The 20,001-nt window shown below is 43.1% G+C and overlaps 1 protein-coding gene across 4 annotated transcripts in view; it reads right to left on the bottom strand.

Annotated features, from left to right (window-relative positions):
- The window catches only part of CACNA1F (calcium voltage-gated channel subunit alpha1 F), a 72,757-nt gene extending 56,727 nt beyond the window's left edge, over window positions 1-16,030 (bottom strand). For all 4 annotated transcript variants that reach the window (XM_075259661.1, XM_075259660.1, XM_075259664.1 and 1 more), the window contains exons 1-7: window positions 15,924-16,030; window positions 15,602-15,788; window positions 11,962-12,238; window positions 10,601-10,706; window positions 4,335-4,474; window positions 3,358-3,500; window positions 1,765-1,917 (exon numbers count right to left, since the gene is read on the bottom strand). In XM_075259661.1, coding sequence (XP_075115762.1) covers window positions 1,765-1,917; window positions 3,358-3,500; window positions 4,335-4,474; window positions 10,601-10,706; window positions 11,962-12,238; window positions 15,602-15,629 — 847 coding nt within the window. In that variant the 5' untranslated portion in view covers window positions 15,630-15,788; window positions 15,924-16,030. The remainder of the gene's footprint in view (window positions 1-1,764; window positions 1,918-3,357; window positions 3,501-4,334; window positions 4,475-10,600; window positions 10,707-11,961; window positions 12,239-15,601; window positions 15,789-15,923) is intronic.
- Window positions 16,031-20,001: the final 3,971 nt, after the last annotated feature.

Below are 20,001 nucleotides of genomic sequence, written 5' to 3'. Positions count from 1 at the left end.
AATCTATTCCTGACTTTGGCTCAAAAACTGCAGAGAAATCTGCAACAAGAAAAGCTGCGTTTCAGCAATGTGCCTTAATATGAAATTCTCCTTTAGATTGTATTCACATGTGAAGGTTTTGCTGTTTGTTTGGTTTTTTTTGCAACTTTTGTAAAAATTTCAATAATTTAAGTACTGCATCTAAAACCCCCAGAGGAAGTAATGTAAAAGACGACTCATTGGACAAGCTCTTTAAAAAGAAGACCCATTAAAATTGTGGTGTAAATTGCAGCAAAAATGTGACCTGTGATTCTAAAAATTGTAGCAAAAAAAAGCGAACAAAAAAAAAACCTTGTCACATAAATGTATCCTTTGTATTGCCAAATGTTACACAGCAAAGAGCAAATCAGTGATCCACATCATCGGCCCTAGTACAGGTTTTTTCATAGCAGCTGTAAAGTCAAAACCTGCCTTACAGCACTGCTGCAAATACTGATTTCTATTATATATATTGATTACAGTATATTTCATTGTGTACGCCGCAGCACAGAGGACTCAAATATCCTACCAGGGCCAATAGCACAGAGTCTTTAGTTTAATGAGATCTCTAGCTGGTCTTGGCCCGGAGCGCCTGCCGTGGAGAGAAACATATGGTGATCATAGGCAGTTCCACAGCTTAAGAAGAATGAAAACATTCCTTGGGTTTTCTATGAACTCAGATACTGTAATCTTCACCGAGCTGCTGGCCTGAAATGAGTTCCTAGATCAGTCCTGCGATGGTTAATTACATGGATGCACCAGGAGGAGAAGAAGTCGACCGTCCTTCCAGATAGATCTCTCTTGTATACCTTTGCTGTTTGTATGATAGATATAGCGGGACAAACGTCAGTGATAAGATTTACAGGGAGACTGTCAGCAAGATCATAGACTAATGGAGCAAATCTATCATGGTTTGGCTGCCAGAAAACCATGAAAACATTTGCAAATTTTTAGGGTGAGTGAGACTTTTTGTGTAAAAAAATTCCACTTTTTTAAATTGTAATGAAAATGGAGCTGCAATAGTGCATAAGAAAGGCATATTTGGAAAGTTTAGGCGTCGCCCTACAATTACTACTTGGTCTGAAGGGGGAAGGGACCATATCAAAAGTTCACCACAGGGCCCCGCCATTCCTAGTTACGCCACTGACTCCAAGTACTACTTGGGATACTCCTTCAAAACCAAGCTCCATCTCCGCTCCTTTAATGCTGAAATACCACACATGTAAACTTCTTGCACATGCGCAGTACAGACCTTTATTCCAGGCGACTGTGCAGCGCATGCAATGGAATTCAGAGGCAATGTGCAGAAACAGTATTTGAGAATGGGCTGGGGACAGGGAGGATGAGTAGGGGTTGTTACAGATGGGCCGAGGGGCAGGGGGCCAGGGCACTTGGGTTTGGCGGAGTCAGAATGAGATGGCTTACGGTACTTTGTGTTTAGTTTATACTAAGTGTTACTTCTGCTTCTGAACATAAGTCAGTGTTCATTTGTCATGTGGTCTGTTTGCAATTCAGTCCCACTCAAGTAAATGGGTCTTAGCTACAATACCAAGCACGGCCACTATACAATATACGGCATTGTGCTTGGTATTCAGTGAAGAGGACGCAGCACTCACGTGAATGCTGCAGTCTCATCCAACAGCTAGTCATGGGGGTCCCAGGTGTCAGACCTCCACCGACCCGATACTGATGACCTTTCCTAAGGATAGGCCATCCCTATTACAATCCATTTGTTTACAGAAATACCTGAGGCAATGTAGAAGCAGGTCTTGTGCATTCGTCCAATAAAAAGTTCCAGCCCAATGATGGCATAAATGATAATGACAAATAATACCAGTAAAGCGATGTGGAGCAGGGGCACCATGGCTTTCATGATGGAGTTTAATACAATGTGCAAACCTGCAAGAAATATAAAAACTGTGAATACAATAAACTTACAGTAAGTTACTAGAACAGCGGTCAGCATTCCAACTATTGTGGGACCACAACTACCAGCATGCATGCTTCATCTGCTCCTCCTGAAGCTTCCATAGCAGTTAAAGGAGAATGCTGAGAGTTGTAGTGATTGATCCCTGTACTCTAACATCGCAACATTATATACAACTCAACATAAAGCATTACAGCAATACAGCCTAGAGGTGGCAAGATAATGGAAGATTTCATGGGTATATGAAATACTAAAGGAGTCTGCACAGTGAATTAGACTGTAATTCACACTACAATGGGCAATGATCATGAAAAGCTGCATGAGAACGCCAACCATTAGCAATCGCGACCTGATCTCATCATCCAGCATCTATCGGCAGATGTTGGGAGTCACTGGTAAAGCCCGCTGTGTTTGCATTCAGCATATTGATGGTCACATGGAGTACAAACAGTAAAGAGGAAGTAATCTTTATAATTTGGGCTCCAAGATGAATACCGGACGCCCTAAATCTAGTTATAAACAAATCCACAGAGATGTGCACATTCATCACTGGCATACACCGCTAGGGCGCCATATGGCCAACCCTGTCCTGTAATTACAACCATTCGTCTTAGTAAAGTGAGCTTGAAGAAACCAATGAATAGACTGTTTAAAGGAACACCAAAGGCATAAAATACACAAAAACATCCCAGTACCGTCTTCTACTTTCCCTTGAACCTATTTAGTCTCATATAAAAACTGAGAAATATGTAAAGAAGTATTCTCTTTGTGTACCAGGAGCTCCACCATGTCCCCGCTGCTCTTTCTCATTGTCCTATAGCTGGCTGGATTAGGAGCCTCCCTGCTGTGTCCTGTCTGCAGTACAAAAAAGATCATTAAAGGGGTTTTCCAGGAAAACTATATTGATGGATAGGTTATCCATATGTGATTGTTGAGGGTCCCGGGTTCTCCTATGCAGGTAAACAGGAGCTGAGCTGCAGTAATTCCACAGCCTCTACCCCAAGAACAGAACCATTGCTTCTAGCTGTGTCCTCTGTAAAGTGACTGGTAAGAATAAATGATCGGTGAGAGTCTCAGGTGGCAGAATAGGTCATTAATATCAGGGACAGCTCGGACAAGCCCTTTAAGTTCCACCCCTCTATGAAGTTCTGCCCCATCTTTCAGTCCCAATGACATAGGTAAGCAGCCATATTGCTGATTCTAGTGTTTGGTCTGTTTGGTAAAAAAAAAAAAAAAAAAGAGTGCACCAATAATGCACCCAATCCCCCTGCCCCCCCCCCCTCCCCCTGCTCCCTACTCATCAATCTGCGGGCTGGGTTAATATGCTGGGTTGTGGTGACAGACTCCTTTTAAAACTTATTCAGAAACCTTATAGAAGAAGCCTCATCTCTTCTCGATAATCTAATGCTTACTTGGGACACCGGATACAAGTCGCAGAGGCCTCAGTACACGAAACGCTCTCAGGGCTTTCACATCGAAACCTCCTGGCTTTCCACTCATGTGATGGGCATCTCCTTGCTTGTGTGAAAATTGTTCCAAAATGACACTGAAAAGCCTGGAAATGAAAGTTATTATAGGGAGTGAATGTAAAAAAAAAAAAAAATTAGCTATACAGGACATTGCAATGACCTTATCTCCTGCCACAAGAGACAGCCATGAGGAGGTGCAGTTCACATCAGGCAAGGCTGTGGTAAGGTGGCTGAAGACTCTCCAGGATAGGTGCTATGTAGGGGAAACTTCAGATTTTGTGCATGTCCCTCAGCAACAACAACACATGATCAACTTACTGTGTCTTCTGCTGTCTGACTTAGATTATGTTCACATGGGACCTACACACTGCAAATTTCCACCAAGTAAGTTTGGTTGGAAAATAATTCCCCCTTAGCACAGGTCATTAATATCTAATTGGTGGGGGTTTGACACCCGGAAACCTCTGGAGATCAGATATTACAGAGATTGCAGTATTCAGGTGAGTGCTGCAACCTCTGTACCGAATACCAAGAATAGCGCTGTATACTGCATAGGGGCTGTCCTTGGTATTGCAGCTCAACCCCATTCAATTGAAGCAGGCCATGAGCAGCAGTTGATCAGTGGGGGTCTAATGTGGGGCCTCAGCCTAAAACTGCAACATGTTAATTTATGCTGCAGATTTTGCACCCTTGCAATGTATATGGTAACATCTACAGAATTCCCAGCAACTATACATGAAATCGGCAACAAAAACTCACAATTTGGTGCATTTTTAGCCGTTTCAGATTTTGGGCGGATAAACTGTGGATTTTTAGAGAGGGTAAATATGAAGTATATATATGTCCACGTACCCTGAAACTTCTGGCAGAAGTCAAGAACCCGAGCAATATTGAAGCTACCCATGACCATATTTACTTACCCAATAACTACAATGACAAAATCTAAAAGATTCCATCCATTTCTGATATAGGCACTGGGGTGCAGAACTAGTCCATAGGCAATGATCTTCAGGAAGCTTTCCACAGTGAAGATGATGAGGAAAATATACTCCACTTGTTCCTGGGATGAATGAATATTGTCATTACATTGGATAGAGGCATGTACACATCTATAGGTGCTCTATCTTCTATGCAGAGTAGACACTGAATACCTACAATGGTCATCTTATCAGAATATAATGCAGAAGTAGTGGACCTTACTAAAGGTAAATATGAAGATGTCCTCTATGGTACCACAATATCAGCAGGTTATCCCTATAGGATGCATAGACACCAAGCCATAAATTATGTAAAAGAGAACAGAATTCAGGCCACCTTCTGTTCCTCCATGGTTCAGTTCTGATACCTTAATGCAGAGGTGGGGCATTAAACTGAGGGGGCATATGAAGAGGGACATTAAACTGTGGGGGCAGAAGGAACAGGGGCAATAAGCTGAGGGGCATATGAGGGGGGACATTAAACTGGGGGAAATATGAAGAGGAACATTAAACTTTGGGGACAGATAGAGGGGGCATTAAACTGTGGGGGCAGATGAAGAAGGACATTAAAATGGGGGCAAATGGAGGGGCATTAAACTGGGGGCAGATGTAGGGGGGCATAAAGCCTGTGACAGATGAAGGAGGACATTAAGATGGTGGCAGATGAAGGGGGACATTAAGGTAGTGGCACATGAAAGCCGACATTAATATGAAGGGGGTTGCTGGAGGAGGACAGTAAAATGGAGATAACTGGAGGAGGACCAGATTAAAATAGGGGCAACTAGAAGGGGACATTAATCTGAGGGCAACTAGAGGAGGACATAATTGCCCCCCTCTAGTTTCCCACAAGTTAATGCCCCCCCTCCAGCTGCCCCCAGTTTAAAAAGGATCTTTCACTGATTGGGGCACAGGCAGTTCTATATACTGCTGGAAAGCCAACAGTGCGCTGAATTCAGTGCACTGTTGGCTTTCCCGATCTGTGCCCCGGGTAAAGCGCTATCGGTCCCGGTACTGTAGCACATTACAGTCAGAAGGGACGCCTTCTGCCCAGCAGCGCCTATCGCGCTGTACTGTGGAGCGGGGAGGAACGCCCCCTCCCTCTCCTGATAATACTCGTCTATGGACGAGCTGTGTGAGCAGAGGGAGGGGGCGTTCCTCCCTGCTCCACAGTACAGCACGATAGGCGCTGCTGGGCAGAAGGGCGTCCCTGGCTAACTGTCAGAAACGCCCTTCTGACTGTAAAGTGCTACGGTACCGGGACCGATAGCGCTTTACCCGGGGTACAGATCGGGAAAGCCAACAGTTTTCCAGCAGTATATACAGTCCTATGAAAAAGTTTGGGCACCCCTATTAATCTTAATCATTTTTAGTTCTAAATATTTTGGTATTTGCAACAGCCATTTCAGTTTGATATATCTAATAACTGATGGACACAGTAATATTTCAGGATTGAAATGAGGTTTATTGTACTAACAGAAAATGCGCAATATGCATTAAACCAAAATTTGACCGATGCAAAAGTATGGGCACCTCAACAGAAAAGTGACATTAATATTTAGTACATCCTCCTTTTGCAAAGATAACAGCCTCTAGTCGCTTCCTGTAGCTTTTAATCAGTTCCTGGATCCTGGATAAAGGTATTTTGGACAAACAATTCAAGTTCAGTTAAGTTAGATGGTCGCCGAGCATGGACAGCCCGCTTCAAATCATCCCACAGATGTTCAATGATATTCAGGTCTGGGGACTGGGATGGCCATTCCAGAACATTGTAATTGTTCCTCTGCATGAATGCCTGAGGATTTGGAGCGGTGTTTTGGATCATTGTCTTGCTGAAATATCCATCCCCGGCGTAACTTCAACTTCGTCACTGATTCTTGAACATTATTCTCAAGAATCTGCTGATACTGAGTGGAATCCATGCGACCCTCAACTTTAACAAGATTCCCGATGCCGGCATTGGCCACACAGCCCCAAAGCATGATGGAACCTCCACCAAATTTTACAGTGGGTAGCATGTGTTTTTCTTGGAATGCTGTTTCTTTTTGGACGCCATGCATAACGCCTTTTTTTATAACCAAACAACTCAATTTTTGTTTCCAAAATGAAGCTGCCTTGTCCAAATGTGCTTTTTCATACCTCAGGCAACTCTATTTGTGGCGTACGTGCAGAAACGGCTTCTTTCTCATCACTCTCCCATACAGCTTCTATTTGTGCAAAGTGCGCTGTATAGTTGACCGATGCACAGTGACACCATCTGCAGCAAGATGATGCTGCAGCTCTTTGGAGGTGGTCTGTGGATTGTCCTTGACTGTTCTCACCATTCTTCTTCTCTGCCTTTCTGATATTTTTCTTGGCCTGCCACTTCTGGGCTTAACAAGAACTGTCCCTGTGCTCTTCCATTTCCTTACTATGTTCCTCACAGTGGAAACTGACAGGTTAAATCTCTGAGACAACGTTTTGTATCCTTCCCCTGAACAACTATGTTGAACAATCTTTGTTTTCAGATCATTTGAGAGCGGGCTGTCCATGTTCGGCGACCATCAAACTTAACTGAACTTGAATTGTTTTGTAGAAAGAAATGGTCCAAAATACCTTCATCCAGGAACTGATTAAAAGCTACAGGAAGCGACTAGAGGCTGTTATCTTTGCAAAAGGAGGATGTACTAAATATTAATGTCACTTTTCTGTTGAGGTGCCCATATTTTTGCACCGGTCAAATTTTGGTTTAATGCATATTGCGCATTTTCTGTTAGTACAATAAACCTCATTTCAATCCTGAAATATTACTGTGTCCATCAGTTATTAGATATATCAAACTGAAATGGCTGTTGCAAACACCAAAATATTTAGAACTAAAAATGATTAAGATTAATAGGGGTGCCCAAACTTTTTCATAGGACTGTAGAACTGCCTGTGCCCAATCTGATGAAAGGTCCTCTTTAATGTCTCCCACCTGCTAACCCCCACAGTTTGATGTCCCTCTCCAACTGCCACAGTTTAATGTCCTTATCTAGTTGCCCCCAGTTTAAACTGGGGAAGCTGGAGGGGGACATTAAACTGTGGGTGCACCAGGAGAGAGACTTTATACTATGGGGTCAATTTGAGAAGAACACTATAATGTGGGGGTATATAATATTAGGGGGACTGTAGGAGCATTATATTGTGAGGGGAGCACAAAGACAAATAGATGAGAATGGCTGGAGTCAATTTTGAAGTGGGTGAAGTGCACTGCACATTTCGTCCCTCTTTCTGTCCTCTGAAAGTTGGGAGGTATGTAGTACAGGGATAATACACAAAGTGATATCACAGTACAGGGACAATGTACACAGTACAGAGATAATAAACATAGTGATGCTACAATATAGGGTACTAACTGTACCCTAGGTCTCAATGGTCCTCCTTAGTTTCATGTAAATGACTTTGACTTGCAAGCACTTTCCTTCTGAAGAACTCTACTATACTGTAGGAATCCAGCATTAATATAGAATACAACAGTAATAGCAATAAAACTATAGATCACAGTAAAGGTTACAAAGTATCATAAGTATATTTTCTATTCAGCCATGGTGTACAGCCCTGGCTCAGCCCTGACACCCTCCTACATACGGAGGGGATCCCCCTCCACCAGGGAAAAGCCCATAGCTCTGGATTAAAACTCATTACTGGTTGAACGGTCTAAAATTAGCCATAACCACTGGAGCTTAACGTGTAAATCAGACGGGAGGGAGGACAATCCAGCTGTCTTCAGATGCCCTCTCTGGAGTCCCTAATTCCATGTGCTCTGAAGTTTGCTGGTGTGAAGAGGGCACTTCTCCATGGCACATATAAAAGTGACTGTATAATATACAGAGAGGTAGTGAATCTGTATGAAATATAGTCTAATATATGAAGATGTGGCATAGTAACACCACTAAATATCCGACCTTGTAAAATCATAGGTTCACCCATAGGTTCTGCTATAATGGCTGAATACGTGAAAAGATGCAGATTCTGAATATCTAATACAGCTCTCTTTCTGAAAAAAAGACAATTGTGCCAATAGCCCCACATGTTGGAAAGTTGCTGACAAATAATTCAATGTCCGACCTATTAAAAGGCCTTGCAACATAACTAGGATGTAAATAAACCAGACACTCATCTGTTGGCAGTTGTTGTGCGGTGCTTACCCCTATCAGTGCAGAGCACAGAGTACTGGTTGAATGGGTGAGAGGCCAATGACAGGGATCTGGCTGGTGCTGTTACTCCTTAGCAGTAGCACCAAGTAGGTGTAAGGAGTCTTATTGGACATACAATACTTACAACTACTTGATTTAGTAGCGGACACTAAGGTACTCTGTCTGGTATCGGAGATAACAACAACTCCAAATATATAACCATTTAGATCCTGCAGTCAATAGCAGGGCTTAATAGGAAGTTTGTCAGCATTATGTTGACATCAATAACATTCTGCAATACAATAGTATTATAGTTCATTACATCAGTGGTCAAAAGAGAACATGGTCTAGTCTACTAGTAGACTACAAAAATAAAAAATAATATAAGACTAAAAAAAAAAAAAAAAAAAAATTATAATTAAAAAGTCTAGATAAAAAGGACTAAAAAAATAAAAAAACAATCAATATATTTTTAAGAAAAAGTTTATAAAAATTCCCAGTAAGCACATTTTTCCCATAACAGAATGCATTATTATGCAAAAAAAAATAAATCTAGATCTAATATCACAAAACACATTTATTCCACATGCTGGACACAAAGGTAAAAAGAAAGCTAAAAATAATCCCAGAAATGCTGATGACATAAAATGTGATCAAAAAGTCATATACTGTATAGATCAAAGTGATTCCAATGAAAAGCATAGCTTGTTCTACAAAAATAAGCTCTTTCTATTGAAAAACAAAAAAGTTATGTCTCTCAAAAGATGGCAATGCAAAAAATCCTCCAAGTCAGGTATTGCCATGATTGTCCTGACTTGCGGAATAAATCTAAAAACTTATTTATACTGTATAGTGAATGGTGCAAAAGTTACAAAATGTACAAAAACAATGCCAGAAAAAGTTAATAAAAACCCCAAATTATGCCATTGTAAAGAAAAACTCATCCTGCAGAAAAACGAGTCCTCAAACAGCTATGTACTGTATATTAATGGACAAATAAGAAACTTATGACTTTCTCTGTGTGGCAATGAAGAACCCTATATGTTTTCCATCCAAAGGGAAAAAACCTGTGTCTTTACATATTTACATGGTTATTAAGATCCATTAAGATTAACCTACAATTCTACAGTGTTGATCCAGAAGAAGGCAAAATATCCTAAGGGTACATTCACACAGAGGAATTTGCTGACTTTAGCATTTCATTGGGGGTAGTCCGTGGCCTAATATGATGGAAAATGAAGAGGAATTAAATTTTCCTTTTCTTTCGCATGAATGTACACTAAGGGTCAAATGCCAATTTCCCAATATTAGGGAAAAAAATCTTCCCAATTCCAGGAATTTGGCAATATGGATAAATCCATGAATCAACCTCTCAGCTAATAACTTGATGTTCAGGAAAACTTCCTCTGTAACATTCATACGGCCTAGTAGGAAAATATCTTTAAAGGGTTGACCCACAAAGATTACGCATTGTCATGAACCGTATTAGGAAATTATTACCATCGCAGACATTTTTGGGCTACCCTTTGGATATGATGAAAATGCCTTACTAGTGCAGGTCTTAGCTCTGGGACCTGCATCTACCACAAAAATCAAGGCCTGGGACCACGGCCACTGTGGATGAAGAGGTGGCCACACATGCATGGCCTATAGGAATTCTGAAAACAGCCAAGTTAGCATCTCTGAAACTCCCGAAAGTGCAGGTCCCAGAGATGGAACACATACCTATAAGACATGATATATCCAAAGGAAATACTATAAATGTCTGAAAGCCTGTTTTATAAATGGGGGCCCTGTTCAGAATCTTCACCTCTTGCCTACAGAGGACAGTGAATACATAGAGCATTTCTCTCTTTGTAGAACCGATCCTGGAGTCCATTGATTTGAATGGGCACTGTGTAATATTTCATTTTACCTGCAGTGGCGCTGCAGGGAAAATGAACAGTTACTGCCAGGTCTCCCCTCAGAATGCAGTCGATCCCTCAGGATCCAAGTATGGGGGGCAAGTACAGTAAGTAACACAATATAAACCTATGCCAGATAAATTGTATTTACCAGGTTATGGTTTGCGGTGTTGGAGTCATCTTCAGGAAAAGGGATATAGACACCTAATGCCACACAATTTGCAAAAATGGTCATGAGAATGAGGATATCAAAAGGTCTTAATTCATTATTTTAAGGAAAACAGTATTTGATGCTTACATGGTCACTAACTTTTCAATAAACCTTGCATATTTCAATAGTAGAGGCAAGTATAAGAAACTTTGCAGTAAGTCCTAATACAATCTGTTTGGACAGGTGACACAATGTAAATTCAATGACATATCACATTACATGCTGCCCATAGATGTCTATGGAGGAGGAGCTGATTGATGAAAGAAGCCAAATCACACTGTAATATGGTGCTGCAGCTAATAGTAAGTTTTCTATCTTAGCCCAAGTGCTTTATTCACATCAGTACTGTTCATTGCTTCTCTATAAAGTCCTATATGGTACTGCTGCTTCTGAGTAAGTGAGATACAGTTATGGTGGAGAATCTATTATTTTCTATTGTGTTGTATATAAGAAAAATCCTAGCTAGCAGTACAAAGGTACCTGACAAAAAGAACTGCAACTCTTAACTCCAAATATTACTCTGTTGTAGCAAGGACTAGGTGCTAAATTACAGCGGGGCCCCTGAACATGCTGATCCCCCCAGGAGGTCTGTATAACACATGCTCAGCAGATGTCTGGATTTTGTTGTAAAATCGTGCCCCACAGTTCTCTAGGGTTAGTCATGCTGGAAGTTTCATAACAGCATGAGAGACAATGAAACCAAGTATACTGAAAGGCCTGGAATGTTCCTTTAAACCTCCTGCTTCAACATGGTATTTTAAAGTAGATATAGAATCTTATCACATGACTCTGTGTGTACCATTGCAAAATTAAAGGGGCTTTCCAGGAATTTTATATTGGCTTATACTTAGTATAAGTCACCACTATATGATTGGTGGGGGTCTGACAACCGGAAACGGTTCTCAGCTGCCAACATGTGCAAAAACTATGCAGTGGACAGAGTCTAAAACAAACAACTCTATACACTGTATCATATCCGTTCCTGACAGTCAACTACTTCTAGCTCAGTCCACTGTATAGCTTTGGTATCCAGCGGAAGCTGAAGACAGCTGTTAGGACACAGTGCCAAGTGTTTCCATGGATCAGATTTTGATATCCTATCCTGAGGATAGGCCATCAATATTAGATGCCTGTATTACTACACAAATAGGTGTAAGGCATGTTCAGTATCATCCTGGAATCTGGGAAGCCTTAATGGTGGCCATAATGGCTGTCACCAGCTATCCCCAGAAAGTGACTAGAAAGGCTCTGTCAATATTGCATTTGACACAAAGATGGCCGTAACACCTTAAGAAGGATACTTCCACTCTACAATACTGATGCAGGCCCTACGGATTGGGTTGTTGAGGTACAGACAAAAGAGAGCCCGTGGACTACGGTGAACCCCGCTGCCTCCTTGGTTCTTGTGCTTGCTGTAATGCTGCCGCTTCTTGTGGGCCTGAGAGCTGGCTGTAGAGTTGAGTGTATCAGTGCCATTCATCATCACTCCGTCCACAGAGTAACGCCAACATGTCAGCACTGCCTCCGCTGTTTCCATAAAGGGCTCCGCCTCCTCGCTGGAGTACGGAGGGGCAGGGCCTGCAGGAAATGAACAGGTTAATAAAAATCTGACATCCATATCCAAGAATATCATATGTCCTACAAGGTTTAATGCACAAATCTCTGGGGATAAGGATCACTTTAAGGATAGAGCTACGCTTCGACTTTGGCTGCAACTGTTGTCACACAACAAAACATTGTTGGGTTGCCCTGCAATTCCTTCACTTATGTGAGTAAGTAAATGGAGTTACATTACGACCTAGGGTCGTGTTGGTGAATCTATGGCATGTGAGCCAGAGAGGGCACTCAGAGCCCTCTCTGTTGGCATGGGCGCTGTCACTGTGATTGCTCACTAATGGGGAATCCTATACCGGACTCCCGGTTAGTGAACGAGTGCTTCTTTCAGCTGTAGGTGCAAATGCACCTACAGCTGAAAACTGTCAGTTCGGTCCGCGAGTCCACAGCTTACACTGACTCCAGCGTGTACCCCGACACAGGCGCGATGACTTAAATCATCAGCGCCTGCAGAAAGAAGAAGTATGCTACTTACCTGCTTTTCGTGGGACTGAAGGTAAGTAGCTTATACTACTGTGTGGAGTATATAATACGGTGCGTGGGGCCTACTGTGGAGTATATAATACTGTCTGGGGGCCACTTTGAAGCACATTGTATTGTCTGGGGGTCACTGTGAAGCACTGCACTGCACTGCATTGCACTGTTTAGGGGCCACTGTGCAGTATATAATACTGTGGGGGGGGCACTGTGGAGCATATAATACTGTGTGTGTGTTGGCCACTGTGGAGATAAAAAAAGTGCATGGGGGGGCCACTCCGGAGCATATAATACTCTTTGGGGGGCCACTGTAGAGCATATAATACTGCATGGGAGCCACTGTGGAGCATATAATAATGCCTTGGGGTCACTATGAAACAGATTGTACTGCGTAGGGGCCACTGAGGAGCAAAGTGGGGGCCACTGTTGGGCAGATTGTACTGTCTGGGGTCCCTTCACTATTTATATCAACTATGTGATAGTAGTACCGACTGTAATAACATTGCAGGTTCACTATGAAACAGATCCTGTGCGATGTAAATAGTGAACATTATTTGTTCAGAAGTGCCAAATGCAAACTACTACCTTTCAGTACAAAATTATTTGTATTATTGAAAACTCTATAAAGCCCCATTTATACGACCGTATTTTGTGGGTCTGTAACTGTCCACAATTGTGGATCTGCACAGTATTAAGGTTAAATTGCCATGTTGGCACTTTGCAATAATTTAGTGGGCTTTGGATTGCAGTTTGGGCACTGGGTCTCTAAAAGGTTTGCCATCACTGACCTAGGGGGATGTTGTAACGCTGCTTCTAGTTGAGCAGTGTTCAATTTTTTAGCAATTCCAATCTCATACTCGCAGTACTCTTTGAATAGAGGTGCAACTCTATTCACTTGCATTAGTAAAGGACTTGCAAGGTGACACGATGATCTTTGGTCATACAACAGGAGCCAAAGCTAAAATCAGTGTTTAACCCCTTTCTATCTGAAGGGTCCCCCATTGATAAGATGATCACAGAAAGACCCAATGCTAAAAAAACAGGACATTGCAGATTCTGCACTAAAAATCCACAGTGGCTTCAAAGTCCCATCTACATGTAGCAGAAATATTCTGCATGTAACTTAGGGCAAACTCGTTTTTTGGGTTTATTTTAACCACAACATGATCATTCATATTCAGAAAAGTCACAAGTTTTCTCTGCAGATTTTATCCTAGGGTGAAATCCAGATAGAATCTGCTACAGATTTGCATTTGACTTATTGAGCATACTCTATAAAAGACAATTCACACATACCAGTAGTAGCCAAATCTCCACTTAAAAGGAATCTGTCTCCACCAAACCACCAATATGTATGCAGCTGAGGTTTAGGGTCTCAAACTTGGCAATATCAAAAACGACTGTTTTATCAATCTTGAGAAATCTATTCTAAAACGTATTAGAGGTGAGTCCAGGACTCATCTTTTTGGCTCCCGGCACATGCGCATTTCACTAATGAAGCTGAAGACAGTAAACTTTGCATTGTTGCATGTATACTGCACATTGGACACTTATAGTAAAGTGAGATGTACTATTCTTGACTTTATCTGCACAATGTACATTTGTCCAAAGCCAGGAAGATGCACAATACGTATGTGCCGGAAGCCAAGACGATGAGTCCAGGACTCACCTCTAGTAAGATTTATAGTACATTTCTCAAGATTGACAGAATGGACAGTTTTGATGCTGTCAGTCTTGGGACCCTAAAGCCCAGCTGCATCACTACAAACTGGTAATATATCACCGACAAATATGGTTCCCCCTAAATGAAATTCATGATGACAGCAATTGACAACTTGGACTATGGACTTTCGTGTAATTTAATGGCTGTACTTTAGTTTGGTTATAGCCGATTTGATCACTGTCTTACTTTTCATGTCCTCGGAGATCAGCAGTATTATACACCGCTAGAAAGCTGACTGAAGCATACCAGCAAAGCTGAATTCAGCACACTGTCAGCTTTGCCAGTATGCATCTGGCTGGGTACAGGAGATATCGCTGCCATTAGTTTCGGGGGGCTTTACAGCCTAATGTCATAGTCACTAGCAATATTGGCTGGAGTTGAAATTGGTAAAAGGTTACTGACTCTGCCTTATAAATAAAATGATAAATTATTTGTAACTATATTATGCAATTTTTCATACCGGATAAATAATTAACCTTAATTAATGAGATACATAGTTTATTACATATTTACATTAATAGGAATTGATAGAATTAGAGGATCTTTACTGCTTCTGACTGACCATACCTGTCAGCCAAATATGAAGGAGTCAGAGCAGTAGTCAGTCTATAGGTGCCTAATCATAATTGGTGGTCTACCGTATCCACAGCCCTGCCCATAGTAAATCTACATAGTTCTGCAGTGATAACATAGATGATTTCACTTCATACTTGAGCCATTCCAGAAAGCTGAGTGACAACCTCTCTTAGGGTTTAATTCACTGTCATATAGGTTGTCACCCACCTTTCTATAACTAATACAAGGCTGGGATGAAAATTTGTAGGGTCACCAGTAGAGGATAAGTTGCAGATCTTAGAGGGACAAGCTCCGTGTTTTAGCTGATGGCGGTATTATTTAGTCTGACTACTGCCTATACCTCTCAATGTAAGTGTTACAATGGTTGGGACTCATTCCAGCGCTCTATCCCTTAATCTTTCTATACACACGCCTATCAATCACTTACTGCTGAGCTAAGTACTTTTTGGCATTGGGTACTGATTACTTTACTACCTATCTACAGTCATTACCTGCTGCTACTGTAAAAATCAGTATTTACCAACAACGTAATTTTTGGTAGCCTGTCTTACCCGTCCCATTTTCCGCAGGTTCTGACATCTTCTTTACAGGAAAGGTATTAGGGGATTCTGGGACCTGACGCCAATCATCAGTTTCTTAGCGGCGCATTGGGTGACCTCTCCTTACATATAGGCCAGCAGCCCTGAACCATATCCTATAGCTCTCCCGGCATACTGTATAGCTGTCCTCTTCATCAGGCTGCGGAGGAAGGAGACAGATAGAGATTAGTGGATGGACAGATGTAGTAAGTGAAAGACTCAGGGTGTGATACGCTTTATTGGAGGCATGTAGGTAGGCATTACAGTGTATCTAAGCAGGCTTTGATGAACTTACCTGGTGGTAACAAAGGGGGCAGTTTCTTCTCCATTTTTTGCTCTTCACTACCCAGCAATGCCCAGATCCAGCTGGGTTCCCAGAGCCTTCTCCCTCTTCCCTCCCTCCGCCAAGGGATTACCACAGATTGAATGCTGAGCCTTTAAAACAGGTGGGGGGAGGGACCTGGGGTGGCAGTGACATAGGGAATGTGTAGAGGATGCAAAGCCTCATTATATTTATATAGAGATTTTCAGATTTATATAGAGACAAGTATTGAGATACAAGGGAGCTATGGAATTATCCATAGGGTGCGGCAAAAGGAAATGGCACCCCTTTAAGGGATAACAGTAAATAATCAGATACTGAATGTAGACATATAGACGCTTAAGTATACATTATGGATATAATATAGGTAACAGATGCTGGGTGAGATTTGCTAATAGTATACATTAGACTGCCCAAAGAATATCACTCAAATCCATAGACCATAAGTGGATGGAAGAGTTCATCACGTCTATTTATCTTACAGGAGTTATTGGCGACATCGCAGAATTTTTACACCGAACCGTGACAAACCACCACACATCCACCACTTATTATCCATGTCAATTCCAGTAGTCATCCAAGGATTTATTCCGATCGCCATATTTGAGGTCAGGAAGGAATCTTTTTCCCTAAACTGAGGACAAACCAATAACTAGTATTTCAGGGGTTTTTCGCTTTCCTCTGGATCAACATAGCAAGTAGTTATTTGGTTGGAAATGAAGGACCTATTTCAACCATACTTGCTATGTAACCATATGGACATGGACATACCAGCTACAAATGTGGTGATAATGGAAAATACTGCCGGAAGTGACTGCTCCTTTACTTAGTGGACTTTCAGAAGTTAGCATCTTTCTCCTTCACCCAATGGCCATGGACCCTCAGAAGATTGCATCTTGTGCCTTTTCCCACCAGCTATGGACCGCAAGAAAGTAGTGTCTTGCGCCTTCACCCTCCAGCCCTGGATCGCTTGAAGGTAGTGTCTCGTGCCTTCACCCACCAGTTATGGACCACTAGAAGGTAGCGATTTGCGCTTTCTCTCACCCTCCAGAAGGTAGCGTCTTGCGCCTTCTCCCACCCTCCAGAAGGTAGCAACTTGTGCCTTCTCCCTCCCTCCAGAAGTTAGCTGTTAGGATGGGCTGGGACCTCCGCTGTGTTGCACGGAGGCTCCTGGCCTGCTCTGTGTCCAGCGCCGGAATGGCACAGATGGTCCCGGCACAGGGTAGGCTGGAAGCCTCCACTTGAGTCTCCTAGCCTTACAATCATTATACTCAGACCCCCCCTAGTATAATGATAGGAAGGCTAGGAGAGGTGAGGGAACATAAAAAACACTGTTACTTATCTCTCTAAGCAAAGGCTTACAATCTATGAGGGAAGAGAGATAGAGACAGAAGGTGAGGGGAGAGGCTGTTGAGATGGTGATGTAGTAGAGTTATTGGAGGTTGTAGGCCTTCCTGAATAGGTGAGGCCAATGAAGAACGGGTAGACTGGGTAGTTTAAGGTAGACTGGAGGGGGCGAGAATATTTGCCTGGAGGCCATGTAGACGGGTGTTATAGTAATCTAAGCGGGAAATTATGAGGGCATGTACTAGCATCTTTGAAGTTTCAGGGGTGAGAAGGGAGTGGATTCGATGGACGTTCTTGAGTTGGAGGCAGTAGGAGGTGGTGAGGGTTTGGATGTGTAATTAGAAGGACAGGTCAGAGTACAGGGTTATCCCAAGGCAACGGACCCATAGGACAGGGGTAAGTGGGGTCCCATTAACTTTGATAGATGGGTCAGATAGAGGGGCTGTACGAGGTGGGGAAAAGATGATGAACTCTGTTTTCTACATGTTGAGTTTGAGAAAGTGGGATGAGAGAAAGGAGGCTACGGGTGCTAAACACTCTGGACAACTTAGGGGGCATTCACACTACGTAACGCCAGCGTGTATCACAGCCGTACACGCCGGCGTTACAGCAGGGCTGCCGAACACTTCCCATTCATTTCTATGGGAGCCGGCATGCGAGTGCTCCCCATAGAAATGAATGGGCTGCTTCTTTCATTGCGAGCAGTCCCATTGAAGTGAATGGGAAGTGCCGGCGTGTACGGCACGGCATGAGCAGAGCTTGCCGTATACGCCGGCACTTCCCATTCACTTCAATGGGACTGCTCGCAGTGAAAGAAGCAGCCCATTCATTTCTATGGGGAGCGCTCGCATGCCGGCTCCCATAGAAATGAATGGGAAGTGTTTGGCAGCCCTGCTGTAACGCCGGCGTGTACGGCTGTGATACACGCTGGCGTTACGTAGTGTGAATGTCCCCTTAGAGGTAATGTCTGGTCCAGAGAGATATACACTGAGTGGCCAAAAGTCACGGGAAGTTTTGTCCCAGTGTCGGATATGACGCTCAAACGGTGTAACACGATGCGGCCTATGGCACTAGAGTCGCCAGGATATCTGAGCAGTCTGATGCAGACAGGTGTCTCGTAAACATGCCAGCACATCACGAGTTAAGTGACTTTGAACGTGGGATGATGCCAGACGCATGGGGCATAGCATTTTGAAGATTACCTGGGAATTTGGGTTTCCGAGGTCAACAGTGTCTCGGGTGGACCTGCAATATCGCAGAGACAACGTTGGCAGCCACGTAAACCTGCGTATCGGTCGACCATGATTGTTTGATGAACAGACATCATGTCACCTCCGCAGAGTGGTACGGGGCTCTCGACGGTCTACTGTGGGTCAAATCGCTGCCAATTTCAATGTGGAACGCCAGGACCCCATTTCCACCAAAACTGTACAATCAGAAGTGCACCGCATAGGCTTTGGGCGACGCCCTACCCATGTCCTTTTACTGACGTCACAACACAGAGCTTGAAGACTGGCATGGGCCCGTGACCATTGTCATTGGACCATGGAACAGTGGTGGCATGTGGCATGGTCTAATGAATCATGACTCCAGTTGTACAGAGCAGATGAGCGTGTGAGAGTGTGGTGTATGCCCCATAAAGCCATGGATCCTGCATGCCAACAGGGACGTGTCCAGGCAGGAGTTGGCTCCGTCATGGTCTGGGCCTTGTTCACATGGTTGCAATTGGGCCCCATTGTCCGGGTGCAGGAATCAATGACCGGTGATTGATACGTTCAAGTTATGGCAGACCATCTGCACCCCTTTCTGGTGTTGGAGTTCCGTGATGGGGATGCGGTGTACCAACAGGACAATGCAACATGTCATTACTCGTTGGTGGCATGGGACTGGCTTAATGAATACACCAGTGACCTCACGACCCTCAATTGGCCTGCCCGTTCGCCGACCTCAACCCCATAGAGCATTTATGGGATGCTGTGGATACCAGTGTCCACTCCATGGACCCAGCGCCAACTACACAGGACCAAGTGTGGGCTGCACGGATCAATATCCCTCTAGAACCCTTCCAACACCTCGTGGAGTCCATGCCTCGTCGTCTTGCTGCAGTTATCAGGGCTCGCAGAGGGGCAACCCACTTTGTCACCATAGGATGCATTGGGACTTGGATCCTTTAAGATCCTGGCAATGCCAGCCATGAAAGTTCGGCAAAATTCCTTAAAGAATATTATAAAGTAGGCAGAAATAAAAGTCATGCGTGCACCATTTTTAACCTTTCTAAAATAAGTGTATTTGGTGTTAATACTGTCCCTGATTAAAAAAAAAAAAAAAAAACCCACAAAAAAAAACCATTATTTGGAGCTGACAATTCTGAGCCTGTAACCTAGCAACACCAATGCTTCACTAAGATGACATTGTACTCGTGTGTCTGCACGAATGCTAGTCTATGGACACAATGTCAAACCGCACATTATCTCCCCATGGACTTACCGAGCTGCGCCATGTACAAAAACTAGACCAAAAGTGCAGTAACTGACAGCAACCAATCAGCTGCTAGCTCTCATTTTTCTAAAGCAGGTTTGAAAATAAAATAATCAGTCTGATTGGTTTTTCCTCTGTCTATATTGGTCAGAAGAATTCCGTCAACCTTAAGATCCAGAATTGGTAATTTTACACACACACCTAAGGAAATACCGGATAACACGAT

Source organism: Leptodactylus fuscus, chromosome 11 (genome assembly GCF_031893055.1).
Source record: "Leptodactylus fuscus isolate aLepFus1 chromosome 11, aLepFus1.hap2, whole genome shotgun sequence".
Lineage (NCBI taxonomy): Eukaryota > Metazoa > Chordata > Amphibia > Anura > Leptodactylidae > Leptodactylus > Leptodactylus fuscus.
The sequence above is the reverse complement of the archived record's forward strand: the minus strand, read 5'-3'. Positions and strand labels throughout refer to the sequence as shown.